We start from the raw sequence: 15,944 nt of genomic DNA, 5'->3' as shown, positions 1-15,944 counted from the left end.
AAGTCCAGCGTGTATCTCTGCTGATCTGAACAGATCATGAGGATGGTCAGTATAAAAATAGCCTCCTTCAGTCAAGGCAAGGGGCAGATGAGAAGGGGATGGAGGGAGCTGTAGGTCTCATGTATTATGGAGGCAGAGCCCAGGCATCTCAATGGGGCCAGGGCAGTGAAGTCCAGTGTTTGGTGTGAAGACTTAAAAATGAGGATCGTTTTTTCCCTAGAGAATGTTGAACTCTGCCCCCATGAGTGGCATCAGTGCCCAAGAGAGCTTCCCTCTCTTTACATCCCCCTTCAGGATTCTGTGCTCTGACCACCCTACATTGGTGGCAGTTACCTCCCTCTCTGCTGCCTGCTACCCCAGCATCTGCCCATGCTCCTCTCTGCCTGGACTTCCCTCCTCCACATGCTCTGCCTGATTAACTAGTTAGCAAGTGGATAGCATGGACCCTCTATGCCTGGCCCTGCCCCAGCACTGGATGGATAGTAACCTCGTTTTCCTCATGACCACCTGACTGTGTAAGTGTGATCATTACCCCCATTTTGGCAATAAGAAATAGAGGCACAGAGAGGTTAGGTAACTTTCCCTGTGTCACACAGGTAGAAAGGGACAGTACTGGTATCCACATCTGGCCAAAGGCTCCAGAGAACTGCCCCTCTGACTGTTCCTGGCCACCTTCCCTGACCACTTCCTGTGTTAGGGAGTCTCCTCCAGTTCTCACAAACCCTGTATCCCCCTCGGCCTCACCCTCATCATTTTCCATCCTGTTAACAGTGTGTATTAAGTTTCTGTTTCTTGTCTGCATTCCCATGCTCAATGCAGGTTGAGGGCAGGGCCCCTAGCTGGCTCAGCTCTGGGACACCAGCTCCTCAGGAAGGGCCTGGCACAAAGCAGTGCCTGCTGCCTATCTGTTGACAGGGTACATGTACAAATGGATGGATAGCAATCCCTTGCTTCTCAGGTGGCTCAGTGGTGAGAAACTTGCTTTCCAATGGAGGAGATGCAGGCTCAATCCCTGAGTCAGGAAGATTCCTTGCAGGAGGAAATGGCAACCCACTCCAATATTCTTGCCTGGGAAATCTAATGGACAGAGGAGCCTGGAGGGCTAGTCCATGGGGTCGTGAGGAGTCGGACGTGACTTTGTGGCTGAGCATGCACACTGGTAAACAAAATAGGCTGAGATCTGGCAGATGACCTGAGGGCCAAGCAGAGAGCCAAGCCGAAAACTTCCAGGGTAGGGCTGGAGGGTAAGATGGGGAAACAAACCTAAGAGTGGCCATTTAGGAAAGTGTCTGCAGCTCTGGATATCAACCTGCACAGAAGGGCAGGGAGGAGAGCCAGCATCTTTCAGTGCTGGGCCGGGTAAACCAAGTGCAGCCCGGGCTGCCTGCGGACTGCACAGTGAGGACAGCCTGTCCCCGGGGCTGGAGCACAGGGTGCAGGGGGCAGAGGGTGATTTGTGGTTGGGGGTGTCCAGAGGTGTTGCCTTCACTGTCTTCCTGTTTTGCTTGCTTAGCTTTCTTCTGACCCAAGTGTTGTGACTCGTACGTGTAATACTGTAGGTCAGCAGAGCTGCACCTGCCTGTCACGGCTCACGTAGCTGATTTCGCACAGTGTCCTGAGGTAGTGGCTCTCTGTTAGTTTCACTGCTCCTCTCACCCATGGTGATGGTAGGATCAGGACATAGGGAACTGGGGCTGAATGCAACCCCGGTCACCACCTCTGGTGTGGAGCAGTGCAGTGTGCCCACAGGTGGTGTGAGAGAGGCCAGCCCTGCAGATTCCTCTGCCTGGGGACCCCGCTGACCTAGTTTGCAAGACATCGGGGTAGGGGTGGAAGGATGGATGTGTGTGCCCAGTTTATTCCTACCGACTGGGAACCCAGTGGTCGGACTGACCAGGCTTCTCCTTCCCCCAGGGAGGCAAGATCCCCGTGAGATGGACGGCTCCAGAGGCCATCGCCTACCGCAAGTTCACGTCTGCCAGCGATGTCTGGAGCTACGGGATTGTCATGTGGGAAGTCATGTCATTTGGAGAGAGACCCTACTGGGACATGTCCAACCAAGATGTAAGTGTCAGCTGCTCCTGGCTGCTACCACCCTCGCCCCAGGGGTCCCAGGGCTCTGGCATGCCAGGCCCACCTGGTTTCTCACTGGGCCTTGGGTCCTGAATGTGAAGTGTCTGATGCAGGGGATGCAGGGACCTCCTTTGCACCAATGTTTGAACTAATCAAGAACCCAGCACAGAGATGTGATGGTTCCTATGACCCTAAAGCCTGTAAATGTGCCCTGACCAATCCAGGAGATGATGGGCTGGTTCTGAATGGCCTGAATCATGAATAGATCAGGCCCAAAGTTGACCAGGGACTTGTACCCTGCTGCCAAGCACTTGCCTGTGTGCCCTCTGTCACCATGTGTGATGGAGAGGAAGCGGTGCTGGTTGCCTGGCAGGACCTGGCTTCCAGCTGCTCTACTCTGATGGATGTGCTGTGTTGAGCCAGCAGCAGCTTTTGTCTGCAACTTCTGTGCTCTAAAGGGAGGAGTTCATTGTAAAGGCCCTTCTTTCCTGAGAATCTGCTCTTCTGAATCCTTGGCACCTGTCAGTGAAGGAGGCGCTGAGCAAGAGTCCCAGAGTTGGTCAGCTCCAGACGGGTCTTGGGAGGGGACCAAGCTGAGTGGTCAGTGACCCTCAAGGGACAGGGAGACAGGAAAGAGAAGCGTCATCTGAGATGCTTTTAGCAGAGGCATTTTAAGGGTGTTCCAGATGGGACCCTTTGCTCCATAATTACCAAAAAGTGGATAACCTTTTGTGGATGATTTGCTTTGATAAGGTCACAATCAAAATCCTACCTGGGTTCCCCCCACCCCATCCCTGGGACCACTCCTTCTTGTGTTCTGAATATATACAGTTCCTTTGGGGCCAAGGGGATCGCAGTCTGCAATATATGCATTACCTGTGTTCTCACTTGCTCTTCCCATTACTGGGTAGCAGTTATTATCTTCCCCCGACTTCCAAGGAAGAAGAGACAGGGCTGGCCCAGTCCAGATGGGGCAAACAGCCATCCCAGAAGTACTTGCATCCTGGGTGTGGGCTCCCGAGGCACTGGTAAACTGAAGAAGTTGGCCCCCAACCAGTCCCCTGTCCAGTCAGAGGTTTCCAGCCATAGCTGTTGCTCAGAAGGCTAAGAAAGGTGGTGACCTGGGCACCCAGAAAATACTTTCTAATGAGACAGAAAAGGAGCTGGTGCTTAGTGGTAATGCCGCCTGCTCCAGAGGGTAGAGTGCCTTCAGCCCAGAGCAGGCGAAAAAGCTGTCTCCTCAGCCAGGTTCTATTGCCGACCATGGGTGGTGTCAAGATCCTCTATTATCTCTGATTCTCCATGCTTTGCCTCTGTGCCTGTAGCGTGTCAAATCAGTAAGTGTCAGAATTGATGCCGAGGCTGCTTTCATGAAATCAGCTGCACTCTGGTTCCGTCCACACTGTCAGCTAGATGAGTAATAAATGTTAGCCAGTAAAAGCAGACCCATGTTGCCCTGCCCAGAGACTGTAATCCGATTAAGAACAATTCAGCACATGTGGAATGGATTAGAAAACTCTCTGACAGGCAAGATTTGACATTCAGGATATTCTCAGCAAATGTATTCACCTCTGCTGAAAACAAATGGAGTTTCTGATATTAGACTTTCAGAAATCCCAAATCATTCACTCAACAGACACTCAGAGTTTGCTAACTGTGACTAAGCATTGTGCTTACTGGCTTTATTCTTTGGGGGTTTACAGCCCAGCACCATATACATAGGACTACGGGAACATTTGGGGCTAGGTAAAGAAGGTTTCCAGATATTTAATGCTTGAGCTGGGCCTCAAAGGGAATAGGAACATCTGCAAAGGAGCAGTTTTACTCTCTTTTCGTTCTTTGTTTTGTTTTTCCCCCTAAAATAAAGACTTTTCACCATTGTCCCAAGTACCAGTCTACTCTCTGTGGAAGGCAGAGAGTGACTTTTGCCCATTCAGAAGGCATCTCCCGACCCGGCCTGGGAGAGACCCAGGAGGGGCTCCTGGCTGCAGCCCTACTCATCAGAAACCACTGAGGTGGTGGCAGTAAAGGATTTTACAGATGACAATTGAAAGGCTTTAAGAAACAGAATTGCAGAGGCAAGTCGGAGTGCTGGTAATTGGGCTTCCAGAGCCCAGGAAGTTCTTTGAACATGTACAGAGAGTTTGTCAGCCAGAGAGAGAACTTGGAAGTTCTACTGCTTGGATCTGATTGACAGAGATAATGAGAGTGGCGGTGTCTGTGGAGAGGAGCTGCGGTTTTATTGAAACATCAGAGCTCAACTTAACCCCCTCTGCCCTGGATCCACCACTGCTCTGAGCTCCTCCACTTCACTCTCCACATGGAAGGTCGAGGAAGCCCACCCACTGCCCAACTCACTAATGAAAAGTGCGTGTCTGGGGGCAGTTGGGAGCCCCGCTGGGGACAGGAGGCAAGGGGAGGGGTCCTGCTCCTTTCAAAGAGGAGCACCAGCCCTGGGCCCCTGGTCCAGACCACCTGCCCCTCATCCCCACCCAACCCCACACCTGCCATCCCAGGGTACAGGTGAGCAAAGGCAGCCCACTGCACCTGTCGCTGTAGACCATTCAAAGTGAGTTAGGCCTGCTCCGTGACAGCTCCCGACATGTTCTCACTGCCACACTCACCATCAGCTTCTCTCTGGAAATACCATCTGATCTCATTTCAGTCACCAGTCTTTCAACATCCATTTATCTCATCTTGTCATGGATCAAGGAAAGGCGCCCAGGCAGAAGTGAAGTGAAAGTCGCTCAGTCCTGTTCGACTCTTTGCTATGGACTCTAGCCTGCCAGGCTCCTCTATCCATGGAATTCTCCAGGCAAGAATATGGGAGTGGGTAGCTGTCCCCTTCTCCAGGGGATCTGCCCAACCCAAGGGTAGAACTCAGGTCTCCCGCATTGCAGGTGGATTTTTTTATAGTCTGAGCCACCAGGGAAGCCCAAGGGGCCCAGTACTTGCTCTGATTTTCAAGTCTGCTCAGCAGGATGCCCTCTGACCCCAGGTTTGGGTCACATCTTTGTTCACAAGTCAGATGCAGTCACTGGTGTTGAGACTATAAGTCCTAATTCTCCTGCCTGCTCTTGGCTTTCTCCACAGCTACCAGTGAGGCAGGTGTGACAGCGAGTGATCCCAAAGCCCCACTAGAGGATTGCAAGTACTTTTTTGAAATAATGATGTTTTAATTTGAATATAACTTATATGTACTCAGAAAATTTAGAAAACACCAGTCCTTAAAAAGAGAATAAAAATCTTCAAATGTATAGTGCTTCAGTGAAGGACATGAGTAGATGAAAGCTGATGTTTAGTAGCTCAGTCATGTCAGACTCTTTTGCAACTCCATGAACTGTACCCCACCAGGCTTCTCTGTCCATGAGATTTCCCAGGCAAGAATACTGGAGTGAGTTGCCATTTCATTCTCCAGGGGATCTTCTGACCCAGGAATCAAACCCAGGTCTCCTGCATTGGCAGGTGGATTCTTTACCACTGAACCACTGGTAAAATCATAGGTTAATGTTACCCATATACCAACTAATGATTTGGTATTTTTTCTCTGGAGCAGAGAGAAAAGCTTTAAGAAACATCATTGCTCCCAAAGTATTATCTACTCAAGCAATAACAGCAAAGTTGTCCAGAAGAAATAGCAGATGGAATAAAGTCCAATTTTGTAAGCAAAAGCCAGGGAGGGGGTTTCTGTCTCCTCTGTCACAAAAGGTGACACACTGGGAGAGAGGTGCCATTTAACAAGTCCCCACTGCCTGCTTGGTGCTTTCCAGACACCGTCTTCCTAAGCCTCCAGATGGCTGCTGGAGACCAGCAGCACTTTCTGCAGAGAAGACCTCCACTGTAATAGCCGTGGCCACAGTGACAGCCTCCATGTGATGATGGGATCCTTTCCATGACTCTCACCTTTGCTGCTCATTGTATCACTTGATTCTTCCGACATCCCCATCTGTGCAGTTTCAGGAAGTCAAGTGACTCCCCCATGTTTCTGGAGCTAATAAGAAGTGGAGTTAGTATTTTAACCCAGATCTCCAAGGTCTATGTGCTCAATGGCAATGCCACACCATCACCGACACAGTGCGTGGGGCTTCGGGCCTGCAGGGAGGAGGGATCAGTGACTCTTTGATGTCCTCTTAAAAAGAAAGTCAGCACATCAAGCAAACGGAAGAAATACATAATCAAACCCCAGAACTTCTAAAGAGGCGGTGTGTAGAGGAGACGGGGGTAAAGCGGCTAAATGCCATCTGGTCTAAAGCTCCCAGACAGAAGAGTCAGACCATGCCAGTGCTCTGGCCACTCAGTGATGTGCCAGGAGTGCTTGGGTCGGCTGGCCACACCTTTGAGCTGTGCCCACAGAAGGGCTCTGCCTCCAGTGCTCCTTCTCCTTTTGGGCAGGCAGAAGAGGAATCTTGTTGGGGGGAGCATTGGTGTATGGGAATCTAGCCATGAAATAATTTGAGCAACGAGGCCAGCAGTTTAGGGGAACATGTGCTGCCTTGCATTGGAAGACTTTAGGGGCCCCAACCCCTTCAAAGAAGTTGAATCTGGACACAAACCCCTCCTGCTGGCCCCACCAGCTTGTCCTTAGGCAATCCAGAGCTTGTGGAGCCATTCAGTGGGTAATCCCACTTGTCCCCATGCTGAGTGGGAACTCTGTGACTGGGCCCCTCCAGCTGGCTGTCTGGAAGGAGCTAGAAAGGATGCCCTGTTACTCGCCCTCTTGGGTTACTTGGTTTAGCTGCATATCCCCATTTCCTACCGTGAAGACATCAAACAGCTCCAAGGACTATTCTCCAGGCTGAGATCACTGTGGCAATCCCACGGAGTCTGAAAGAGTAGGCTTCAAAGTGTTCAGAACTGGAACTTAGATATCTCTTTTCCCAGCCCTGTCCCTCACTAGCTGCGTGCCCTCAGGTAAATAACTCCCCCGATTGCATGTTCATTTCCTCATGGGGAAAATAGGGCTAAAATGGACTCCTGAGAGGGTAACAGGTAATCTGATTGACAACAGTCTGGCCGAGATAAACATTTGTTGGTGGGATAACATATTATTCAGAAGTGCACGTCCACAGTAGCTGGTTTTTTATAAAGTGATCATATTGGTATGGTTTGTGTGCTTGTTTTTCTGAAACATTGTGGGTGGTGTTTTTTTTTGCCACATTGAATAGAAGTAATAATATACCTTGATTATCTCTAATGACTTCAGGTTATTATATTATCTCATTCCCCCTCATGCCCTGAATACCATGCATAGAATTTGTAACAGTATAAACTAATCAAGAATATTCACTTTCTGACCAATTTACAAAGTGGGGGGAAAAAAAAGAATAATCAATTGAAATGAATCTGACATTTTTTAAAGTAGAAGCAAAAACACCCGAAAATTCCTGAGCTCCAAATTATTTCCTATGTTGTTAAAGGTCTTTAACTGTTTATGTTAATGTAAAATCAACGCCTAATTATTATAGGGTATAAACATATAAAGAAAGAAAAAGACAAACACAAAGGGCATTCATATTTCTACCCGCCCAGAGGCAACCACCCTTAGCTCCATGGTATAGATCCTTCCAAGGACTTTTCTATGTATGTGTGTAATTATTAGTCTTTGTTTTGTTTTGATTCTTGTTTTTCTACAAAAGTAAGATGATACCATACCTGCACTTAGACAGCCTGCTCTTTTGCCTAATATTATAATGGGAGTATATTTCCATCTCAATAGGTACATTTTTGCAACATCTTAAGGCCTGCATTGTATTCCATTCCTTCCATTGTGCTGTGAGTGTGCCATAATAAATTTGTATGTTTAGCACTGGGTTGCTTATAATTATTTTTACTATTTCCAAAACCAGAGAGCAGGCATAATTAATTTAAATGAATTGGAAACTGAGAAGTAAAGGGTGCTTACAGATGCTAAAATCTTTACAAAATCATCCCCTGGAATCTATGAAAATTAACAAAACTTGATGGAAGATATTTATGTTGGATCACCTTGTTATTTCTACCATTGTCATTGTACTGAACCAGTTTGTTTAACTAAATTATCTTCTATCAAATTCCTATCGCTGCCTCATAAAGACTAAGGCAGCTAATGTCTAGAAAGCATCTAAAGGGTCCCTGGCATGAAGTAGATTCTCCATCACATTCTGATCCCCTCTCTCCCTTTCTCTTCGCATAGCAGTAGAAGGACGAGGCCCACCATGGGCTCTGGTGGGTGTTGTTTGCAAACAGTGGCTTCATTGCATTTCCATGTGCCATTGTTTCATCTGCCCTGGTGCCACCAGCTGCCAGGAAGGCAAGATTGGGCCTGGCATCCTCTCAAAGGAGAAGCTCCAACCATTCTTTAGCAAACATTTCATAGCCATCTAGTATATGTCAGGCCCTATCCCAGTAGCTGGGGACACAAAGACACAATAAGATGCAGGCCCTGCTTTCTGGGAACTCATAGTCTAGGGGCAGAAGCCAAGTGCCCATAAACTCTATTATAGTGACAGGTATAGTGGCACAGAATGAGGATACCTGAAGGCAAGGAGGCTCCACCCTCAGGGGCTAATTTGTGAATGACTGGCTAGTGACTCATCAGCAGTCATACCTGTTCTCATGTGTGTCCCTGCAGGTCATCAATGCCATTGAGCAGGACTACCGGCTGCCCCCTCCCATGGACTGCCCAGCTGCTCTACACCAGCTCATGCTGGACTGTTGGCAGAAGGACCGTAACAGCCGGCCCCGCTTTGCAGAGATTGTCAACACCCTGGACAAGATGATCCGGAACCCGGCAAGTCTCAAGACTGTGGCTACCATCACCGCCGTGTGAGTCCAGTAGAGCAGGGTGGTACCTAGGGGTGGGGGTAGGGGTGGGGGTGGGGTCTCATAGTTGGGCAGAGCCCTGAGCAAGGCTGCTAGTCTTCAATCCACTGAGAGCAAGGGAGAGGTAGCTGAGCTTATCCACAGATGGAAGAAGTTCCAAGACTCTTCCCTTCCTTTTCCCCTCTACCTTTCTGAAATATTCCCTCTCCTCAGCATGGGTTGTAGACAGATGATCAAATACCTGTCTGGCTCTCTATGTCCGTTGGCCTCAGATGGACTGGGCACGGGCTCTGTAATAATTAGGCTGATCTTATCTGACTGATATGAGACCCCACTTCTGGGCAATTCGGTTTCCAGAAGACACCTTTCAGTGTATGAGGCAGGGGGAGCTGCAGACTTGGAACCTGACAGCTATGGGACAGAAATTTAGAGCAACTGGATTTGTTACTAGCAAATGCACAGAGCTGTCAGCTACTGTCAGCAGCTGTCAGCTGTACATCACTCATCTACATTTGCAGTGTTAACTTGTTTTTTAATTCATCCTTTGGACCAGAGTGTATTGGGTACTTATGTGCTAACTGCCATGACCTTGCTGGCCGTATAGAATGAGCAAGATAGACATGCCCCCATGGAGCTCAGAATCATTTAGGAGCAGTACACATTAAGCAGATGGTTGCCCAAAGATACTCCAGTTGACACTTGGCTGGCCAGTGTGGCAGGGAAGTATGTGATACTTGGAGAGCATACACCTTGGTCTTGCGTGAGGGAGGTGACCTGATGCCTGTTATTTCAGTTGAGAGCTGAAGGGCGAGGATGCATTAGCTGAGTGAAAGCGAGATGGGAGTAGAGGGTCAGGGTTCCCCGGCCTGTGCAGAGGGCCAAGCATGGGAAGGACAGGGCCAGCGTGTTGGGAGTGCTGTTTGTGAGGGGACCAGGTGGGGACTGAGGCTGGGAAGATAGGCAAGGGCCAGATGCTCAGAGCCTTTAGGCCCTGCTAAGGCCTCTGAATTTTCATAGCAATGATTACCCACCGAAGTGGGTCAAGTTTGACATGGATCAGGGGTAAGGGATGGGGGTTCCTGTCATGATCACATCTAGCTTTTTTAAAGAGTGCAGGCTAGTGTGGACCTGATGTTGAGGGGAGCATGAAGACCGACTTGATAGGAAGACATGGCAGTAACCATAGAGATAGCATCTTGAATCAGGCTAATTGTGTAGAAAGAAGCAAGTGAGCTTGAGAGGTTTTGAAAGTCAAATCTTTATGACTTGGTGAAGGGTTGGGTGTGGATGCTGAAGGTGAGGGCGATGTGAAGATGGCACCCTGATTTCTGGAGGTGGTACCTGGGGGTCTGCTCTGAGACTATGCGAGAGAAGGTCAGTGGTGGGCTGCTCTATTCCATTTCTTTCAGTCAGTGGAGGACGGAACAAGGAGGAAAGAATGTTGCCAACGTTGGGGAGGCCGCAGTGAACTTCATATATTTGTAAAAGAACCATATCTTTGGTTGGTGAAGCTCTTAGATTTCATTTTACAAAGGATTGGGATCCTTCTCTTCCCTTCAGACTGCACGCTGTGTCAGTCTGCCGGTCTGGGCTGACTAGCATGGGACAGAGCCCAGGGACAGGAGGATGGGCCACCTGGCCTTGAGGAGCTGTGCCAGCCCAGAACTGTGTAGAGAAGGAAGGGTCAGCCCCGGTTTCCTCCATAATCCTCATCCCACCAGAGGCGCCGAACCTCCATGAAGTCCACCGTCCGCCCGGAGTGTGGTCTGCCCACGCCCCCTTGCAGCTGTAGGGTCACTGCTGCCCTCTGTCTCGCAGGCCTTCCCAGCCCCTACTCGACCGCTCCATCCCAGACTTCACAGCCTTCACCACCGTGGATGACTGGCTCAGCGCCATCAAGATGGCCCAGTACAGGGACAGCTTCCTCACTGCCGGCTTCACGTCCCTGCAGCTGGTCACCCAGATGACATCAGAGTAAGTGGTGGGCATCGTCTCTGTCCTGCCTGAGGGTGGAGGTCAAGGCTCCCTCGCTGCTGTCCCTCGTGGTGCGGGTCTGGCCTCATCTTCAGAGCCCCACCTCGGGATAGAACCAGGCCTGGCAGGGAAGAGCCTGGGAAAGATGGAAGGGTGAGGTGGGGAGGCTGAGATTTATTCCAGGTCCCAAATGAGAGTTCCTCCAAGCCACTGCCATATGTCATTTGCCTAATCACCGAGAGCCTCTCCTCTGTTTAAGTTTTTAAACTCAGCCCATCAAAGAGAGCATCCAGATGGAAAGAACACAGCCAGCCAGCACTTTAAACATCAGAGCAGGAAGAGGCAGAGCACTGATTCAGCAGCAGTCGCCTATGCGCCCAGAGCCTGTCTTCGTCCTCAGATAGCGCTTGTAAATAAGCAGACGTTTCCAGCCCCCACAAATTATTTTCCAACTGCAGCCCCCACAGGAGTGTGGAGGAATACAAAAACTAAAATTATTCAAATAAGATGAGAGCCAGAAAGGGTCTTAAAGACCCATGCAGTCCATCATTTCCCCAAGAATGTTCTGAGCAGCACCCGTTCTGGGAAATGTTAATAGGTTCTCCTTGGAAAAAAGGTCCCATGGTCAAATAAATTTAGGAAATACTGAGTACTTTATCACTCTCCTGGAGATTCACTCCACATATTAGCACTGTAAAGGCCATGAAAAATCCTGAGATAAAGAAGCCCATGGAAAATTATTAAATACCGTGGAACTGTATTTCAGAAGGCAGGGTTCTGTGGACCTGCAGTTTGAGAAATCTGTATCTAGTTCTACCCCTTCCATTCAGAGATTCAGAAAGGCGATGGCGTTAGTGCCTGGAGACTGGGCTGTCAGGGGTGACAAAGCAGGAACTGAAGCCTGCTTTCCTGACTGCTGGCTCCATATGCTCCCGCCTATCCGACTGGGGACGCACGGGGCTGTACTTTGGTGCATGTACACTAAGTCTCCTGAGATCCTTTTAACGACTGATGCCTGATTCCTACACCCAGATCTTCTGAGTGATTTGGTACATGGTGAGACCTGAGCATCCGGATGTTAAAACTCCCTAGGTAATTCTAATGTGACTGACTCAAATCTGCATCTGGATTACAGTGGGCAAGAGTCAAATTCTGAACACACATGCATACACACACACACACCAGCGGGGACCTGACCAGCTGCCCTGCTGCAGCTAGGGTTGGTGGCCTGTGACACATATTTCCCCTGGTCAGTCTGCCAGGTAATGGACAAACACTTACTGATCACCTGTGCTGTTTCAGACACAGTGCTCTGGGCTGGGGTTCCATCCTGGGGTGGGCCAGTTACTGAGTCCCTGGGGAGAGGTGGGGGTCTTCCAACTCTAGCAGTTGGGTGCCGGGGGGACAGCTTATTGACCCTCAGCCTTCTGTCCCAGACTCCTAGTCTGCAATCAAGTTTCCTAGAGTCTAGCTTCACGTCTCTCAGGTTTATTCCCTCCAGAAATGTTGGAACCTCCGCTTTCTCCTGGGAAATGGCTTGGATGTCCCTCTAGCCTTGGATCCACTAAACACCAGAATTCATTTTTTACACTTGAGTTCAATTCCCGGTGATGCCTTAAAAAGCACTTGGCATCATGAATTATCATCAGACACCAAAAATAAAAAATAAGCCCTTCTCAGTGGAAAACCAGCTTCCCCATCTTACAGAGCTAAAAAGGATGCTTGGGTTTAGAAGTGGAGTGAGTGTCCATGAATGCAGGACTGTATCTGATTTCCCACTGTCATGGGATAAGTATGGGGACCTGCATCACCTGATCCTCCACAAGCCTAAGGAATCAAGTGGAGACATTCCTTCAGTCTGGGAATAGTCACATGATAAAGAGCTAGAGGAAAAATAAAAGGAAAGTGAAACTGAAAATTAAGGGATTTAGTTAAAAGTAAAAAATGTCCACACACTATTGGAGCAATTTCCTGTGCTTCTTGAGTGATAAAAGGCAGAAAAAGAACATGTGTAACTAAATAAAGTAGACTGCAGGACAGTTGTGAATTCAGAATTCAAGGATACCTCTCAAAAGTATTTGCTGAAAAGCCGTGGACAATTTGACTATCTAGGCCAGCTGCAACCCAAGGGAGGCTGACCACCAGCTGAAAGGAGGAGTTGGGAGGGCCCAGGTGGAGACAGGAAGCCAGCACAGGGGCCTCCTCATGAGTCTCATGTACAGTGCTCAGAGCCATCTGCCCTGCTGGGGCAGGGGGTCTTCAGGGAGTACAGTCAGGACACTAGAAGAATTCTGAGAGCAGCCATGCAGGGTAACTGAGAGCCAGGCCGTCCTGAGTTTGAAGCCCAGCTCCACCACTGCTTACCTGCTGTGTGATCTTGAACATGTTACTCAATTTCTTTGAGCCCTGCTTGCCTCGTCTATAAATATGCAAATAATAATAGTACCCACCTCATTGGTTTGTGGTGAGAGAGAAGTGGAATAGTACATATAAGGCACTTGTCTATTGTTTACCCACAGGACGCAGGTGAGAAATGATTGCTGGTAAATTATTATCATCGATTCTGAGTGGTTTGGCAGTTTTTATGAAATGCTTCCATGGGTATAAATGAATTAATATATGGCACGTGGGAAGCACTCAAATAATGTAATATTATTAACTAAAAGAAGATGCATGGGTCTCCCCAAAGTCAAATATAAGCCATGAACTTGTTCATATTAAGACTCACAGCTCAAAGATGAATCCAGTCCAAATCCCTATCCTAAACATCTTCCTTGGATTCCTGCTTGGGCAGATATTTGAAAGTTATTTTGAGATCACCCTTCTTAAAAATTCATGACATTAAAATTCTAACAGAAGCAGAAAATGGAAACTCAGGGGAAAACATCAGAAAACCAGGCAAGCCCTACATCTTTTCAATCACAATGGGCAATCACTAACTTAGGCAGAAACCTCACAGAATAACCAAAGCCCCATACAGTGTGTGCTTGGAGTGTTAAAAAAAACAGCAGAGGAAAGTTCTAGTCCACCTAGGGTCATGGACACGATGAAAGGGCTGCTCCAGAACCTGCAGGTGAAGAAGAATGCACAGCACTTTCAGGGTCTTCTAAGCTGGAGGGGGCATTGGAGGCAGGGGCCACTGTATGGAGAGATTGAGATTGAGAAAGGGAATATTGAGTTAGATGTTTGCCAGCCTTGGATAAACTTGGCCACATTGGATTGTAAACACCTTTTCTTGCCTACCCTACTATTATTAGAGCTTGCCTTCTGTGATGAGTTTTGACCAGTGGAAAGCACTAATGTCCCTTCTTTGTGGCTTTTTCCCTCCTAGAGACCTCCTGAGAATAGGGGTCACCTTGGCAGGTCATCAGAAGAAGATCCTGAACAGCATTCTGTCTATGAGGGTCCAGATGAGTCAGTCACCAACGGCAATGGCATGACAACTCTTGTTTTCTGTGGGGAGGAGAAGAAGGAAAAGGACTAGGCTCAAGGGGAACCAGAGGTTGACCACTGTGGAATGTTCTGGAGAGACTGGCTTCTCACCTGAGAAATGCGTTCTCATAATGAAGAATAAGCTGGACCTATTCCTAATAGGCAACCTTCATTTCTCAGTGACTGATGCACATTTAAGGTGCCGTGGGGAACCAAATATGTAATGATAAAAATACATAAAGGTGATGTTCAGTGGAAGTGAAGACAAAACAGTAAGTGTCAAAAACCCCAAGAGTGAACTCAGCTCGCACCCTGGGTGGGCTGGAGTCATCCACCGGCAAGAAGAAAGGGAAGGAGGTCGAGGGAAGAAACAGAAGTAATTTCCCATGTTCTTCCTCACCAATGACGTTCTTTTCTTTTCTCCTTTTGTCCTCCTCCTCACGAGCCCTCTCCCTCGCCGCACATCCATCTCCCTTTGCTCATGACTCGTGTAGGGAAGTTTCTTCAAACAAACCCCAGCTCCTGAGACTCCAGATGTTTTGTCAGTTGCCAAAGGACCTTGCTGACCACTGCATGGGGGATCCAACCAATTCAATTAATGTCTTCATATTGAAGAAGAGATGTACCTTCAATTGAAAACCTTGTTTTTCTTTTGTTTGCATTTTCTGCAAAAAGGAAAAAGAAACCACAAATTGGAAAAAAAAAAAAAAAACCTGTTTCCGTGTGCAAAGGCACGCTTATGTATGTCTGTGTTATCAGGTAACTGCTTGTTCGTAACAGATGCAAACAAGAAAGAACTGGGAAGTCTTTGCCCCTGGAAAATCCACAGGGGCTGGAGCATGTTGTCGGTATGGTTTTCTGATTGGCCCCATTGGCCTGTTGGCTCAGTGGGGAGAGAGAGTAGGGAGAAAAATTAAATGAAAAAGGGAAACATCTCCGGAAAGCTTGCAAATTCAGACAGGAAACAGGTGAGTGGTTTGAATTGGATGCAGTGTGGGCCATTGAGAATGATCCTGGCTGATTCGTTATTCTTGGTGACATCTGAAGAGAAGGAGAAGGAAGGTGTTTCTGGAGAATGTTCTTCCACATGCCCCGAACCTAATTCAAGATGGTGAAGAAGAGAGGTCTTCTTCCCCTCGTCTGGGGACTGGCTTGAGCTGTGTGGCATCCGAGGAACGTTTCAGATGTGTCTGTGTTTCTCTGCATTCCTTCCTGTACCTCATTGTTCAATTCACTTTTGTAAATTCCACCTAACACTTAAATATTTTTAATTTCTCCTTTTACCTTAATCTCCTTGCTAATTTTATCTGTCTAATTAAAATGAGCAGAAGCATGTCCGGGTTTACATAGAATGGTGTCAGAGTGTGTATTCCCAGACGCCAGCGGGTCCCTCCCCATGGTATGGAAGAATCCTTAATAACTGCGTTTCTTCCCCTAATAAGGGGTTGGGGGGACATCCCAGACCCCACGACACCCAAGAAGCAGAATGTGTGAGAATCACTCTCACTGGTGTGACCCTAAAGAAGAACCAAATAAACTGGAGGCTCCAAAGCACAGGAAGTCACTGGCAAATTAACATAAACAACCAACAGCAACACGGACTCTGCCCTCAGCTCAGTTTACACACTGCATTCGAGGATTTCACATCCAGGCGAATTTTGTGA

At 48.3% G+C, this 15,944-nt stretch overlaps 1 protein-coding gene across 1 annotated transcript in view; it reads left to right on the top strand.

Annotated features, from left to right (window-relative positions):
* The window catches only part of EPHB1 (EPH receptor B1), a 316,781-nt gene extending 302,493 nt beyond the window's left edge, over positions 1 to 14,288 (top strand). Inside the window, exons 13-16 of the mRNA XM_068969291.1 lie at positions 1,915 to 2,064; positions 8,684 to 8,877; positions 10,693 to 10,848; positions 14,180 to 14,288. Of these exons, the coding sequence (XP_068825392.1) occupies positions 1,915 to 2,064; positions 8,684 to 8,877; positions 10,693 to 10,848; positions 14,180 to 14,288 (609 nt within the window). The remainder of the gene's footprint in view (positions 1 to 1,914; positions 2,065 to 8,683; positions 8,878 to 10,692; positions 10,849 to 14,179) is intronic.
* The last annotated feature ends 1,656 nt before the right edge of the window (positions 14,289 to 15,944 follow it).

This window comes from Capricornis sumatraensis, chromosome 1, assembly GCF_032405125.1.
Source record: "Capricornis sumatraensis isolate serow.1 chromosome 1, serow.2, whole genome shotgun sequence".
NCBI classification, from domain to species: Eukaryota; Metazoa; Chordata; class Mammalia; order Artiodactyla; family Bovidae; genus Capricornis; species Capricornis sumatraensis.
The sequence above is the reverse complement of the archived record's forward strand: the minus strand, read 5'-3'. Positions and strand labels throughout refer to the sequence as shown.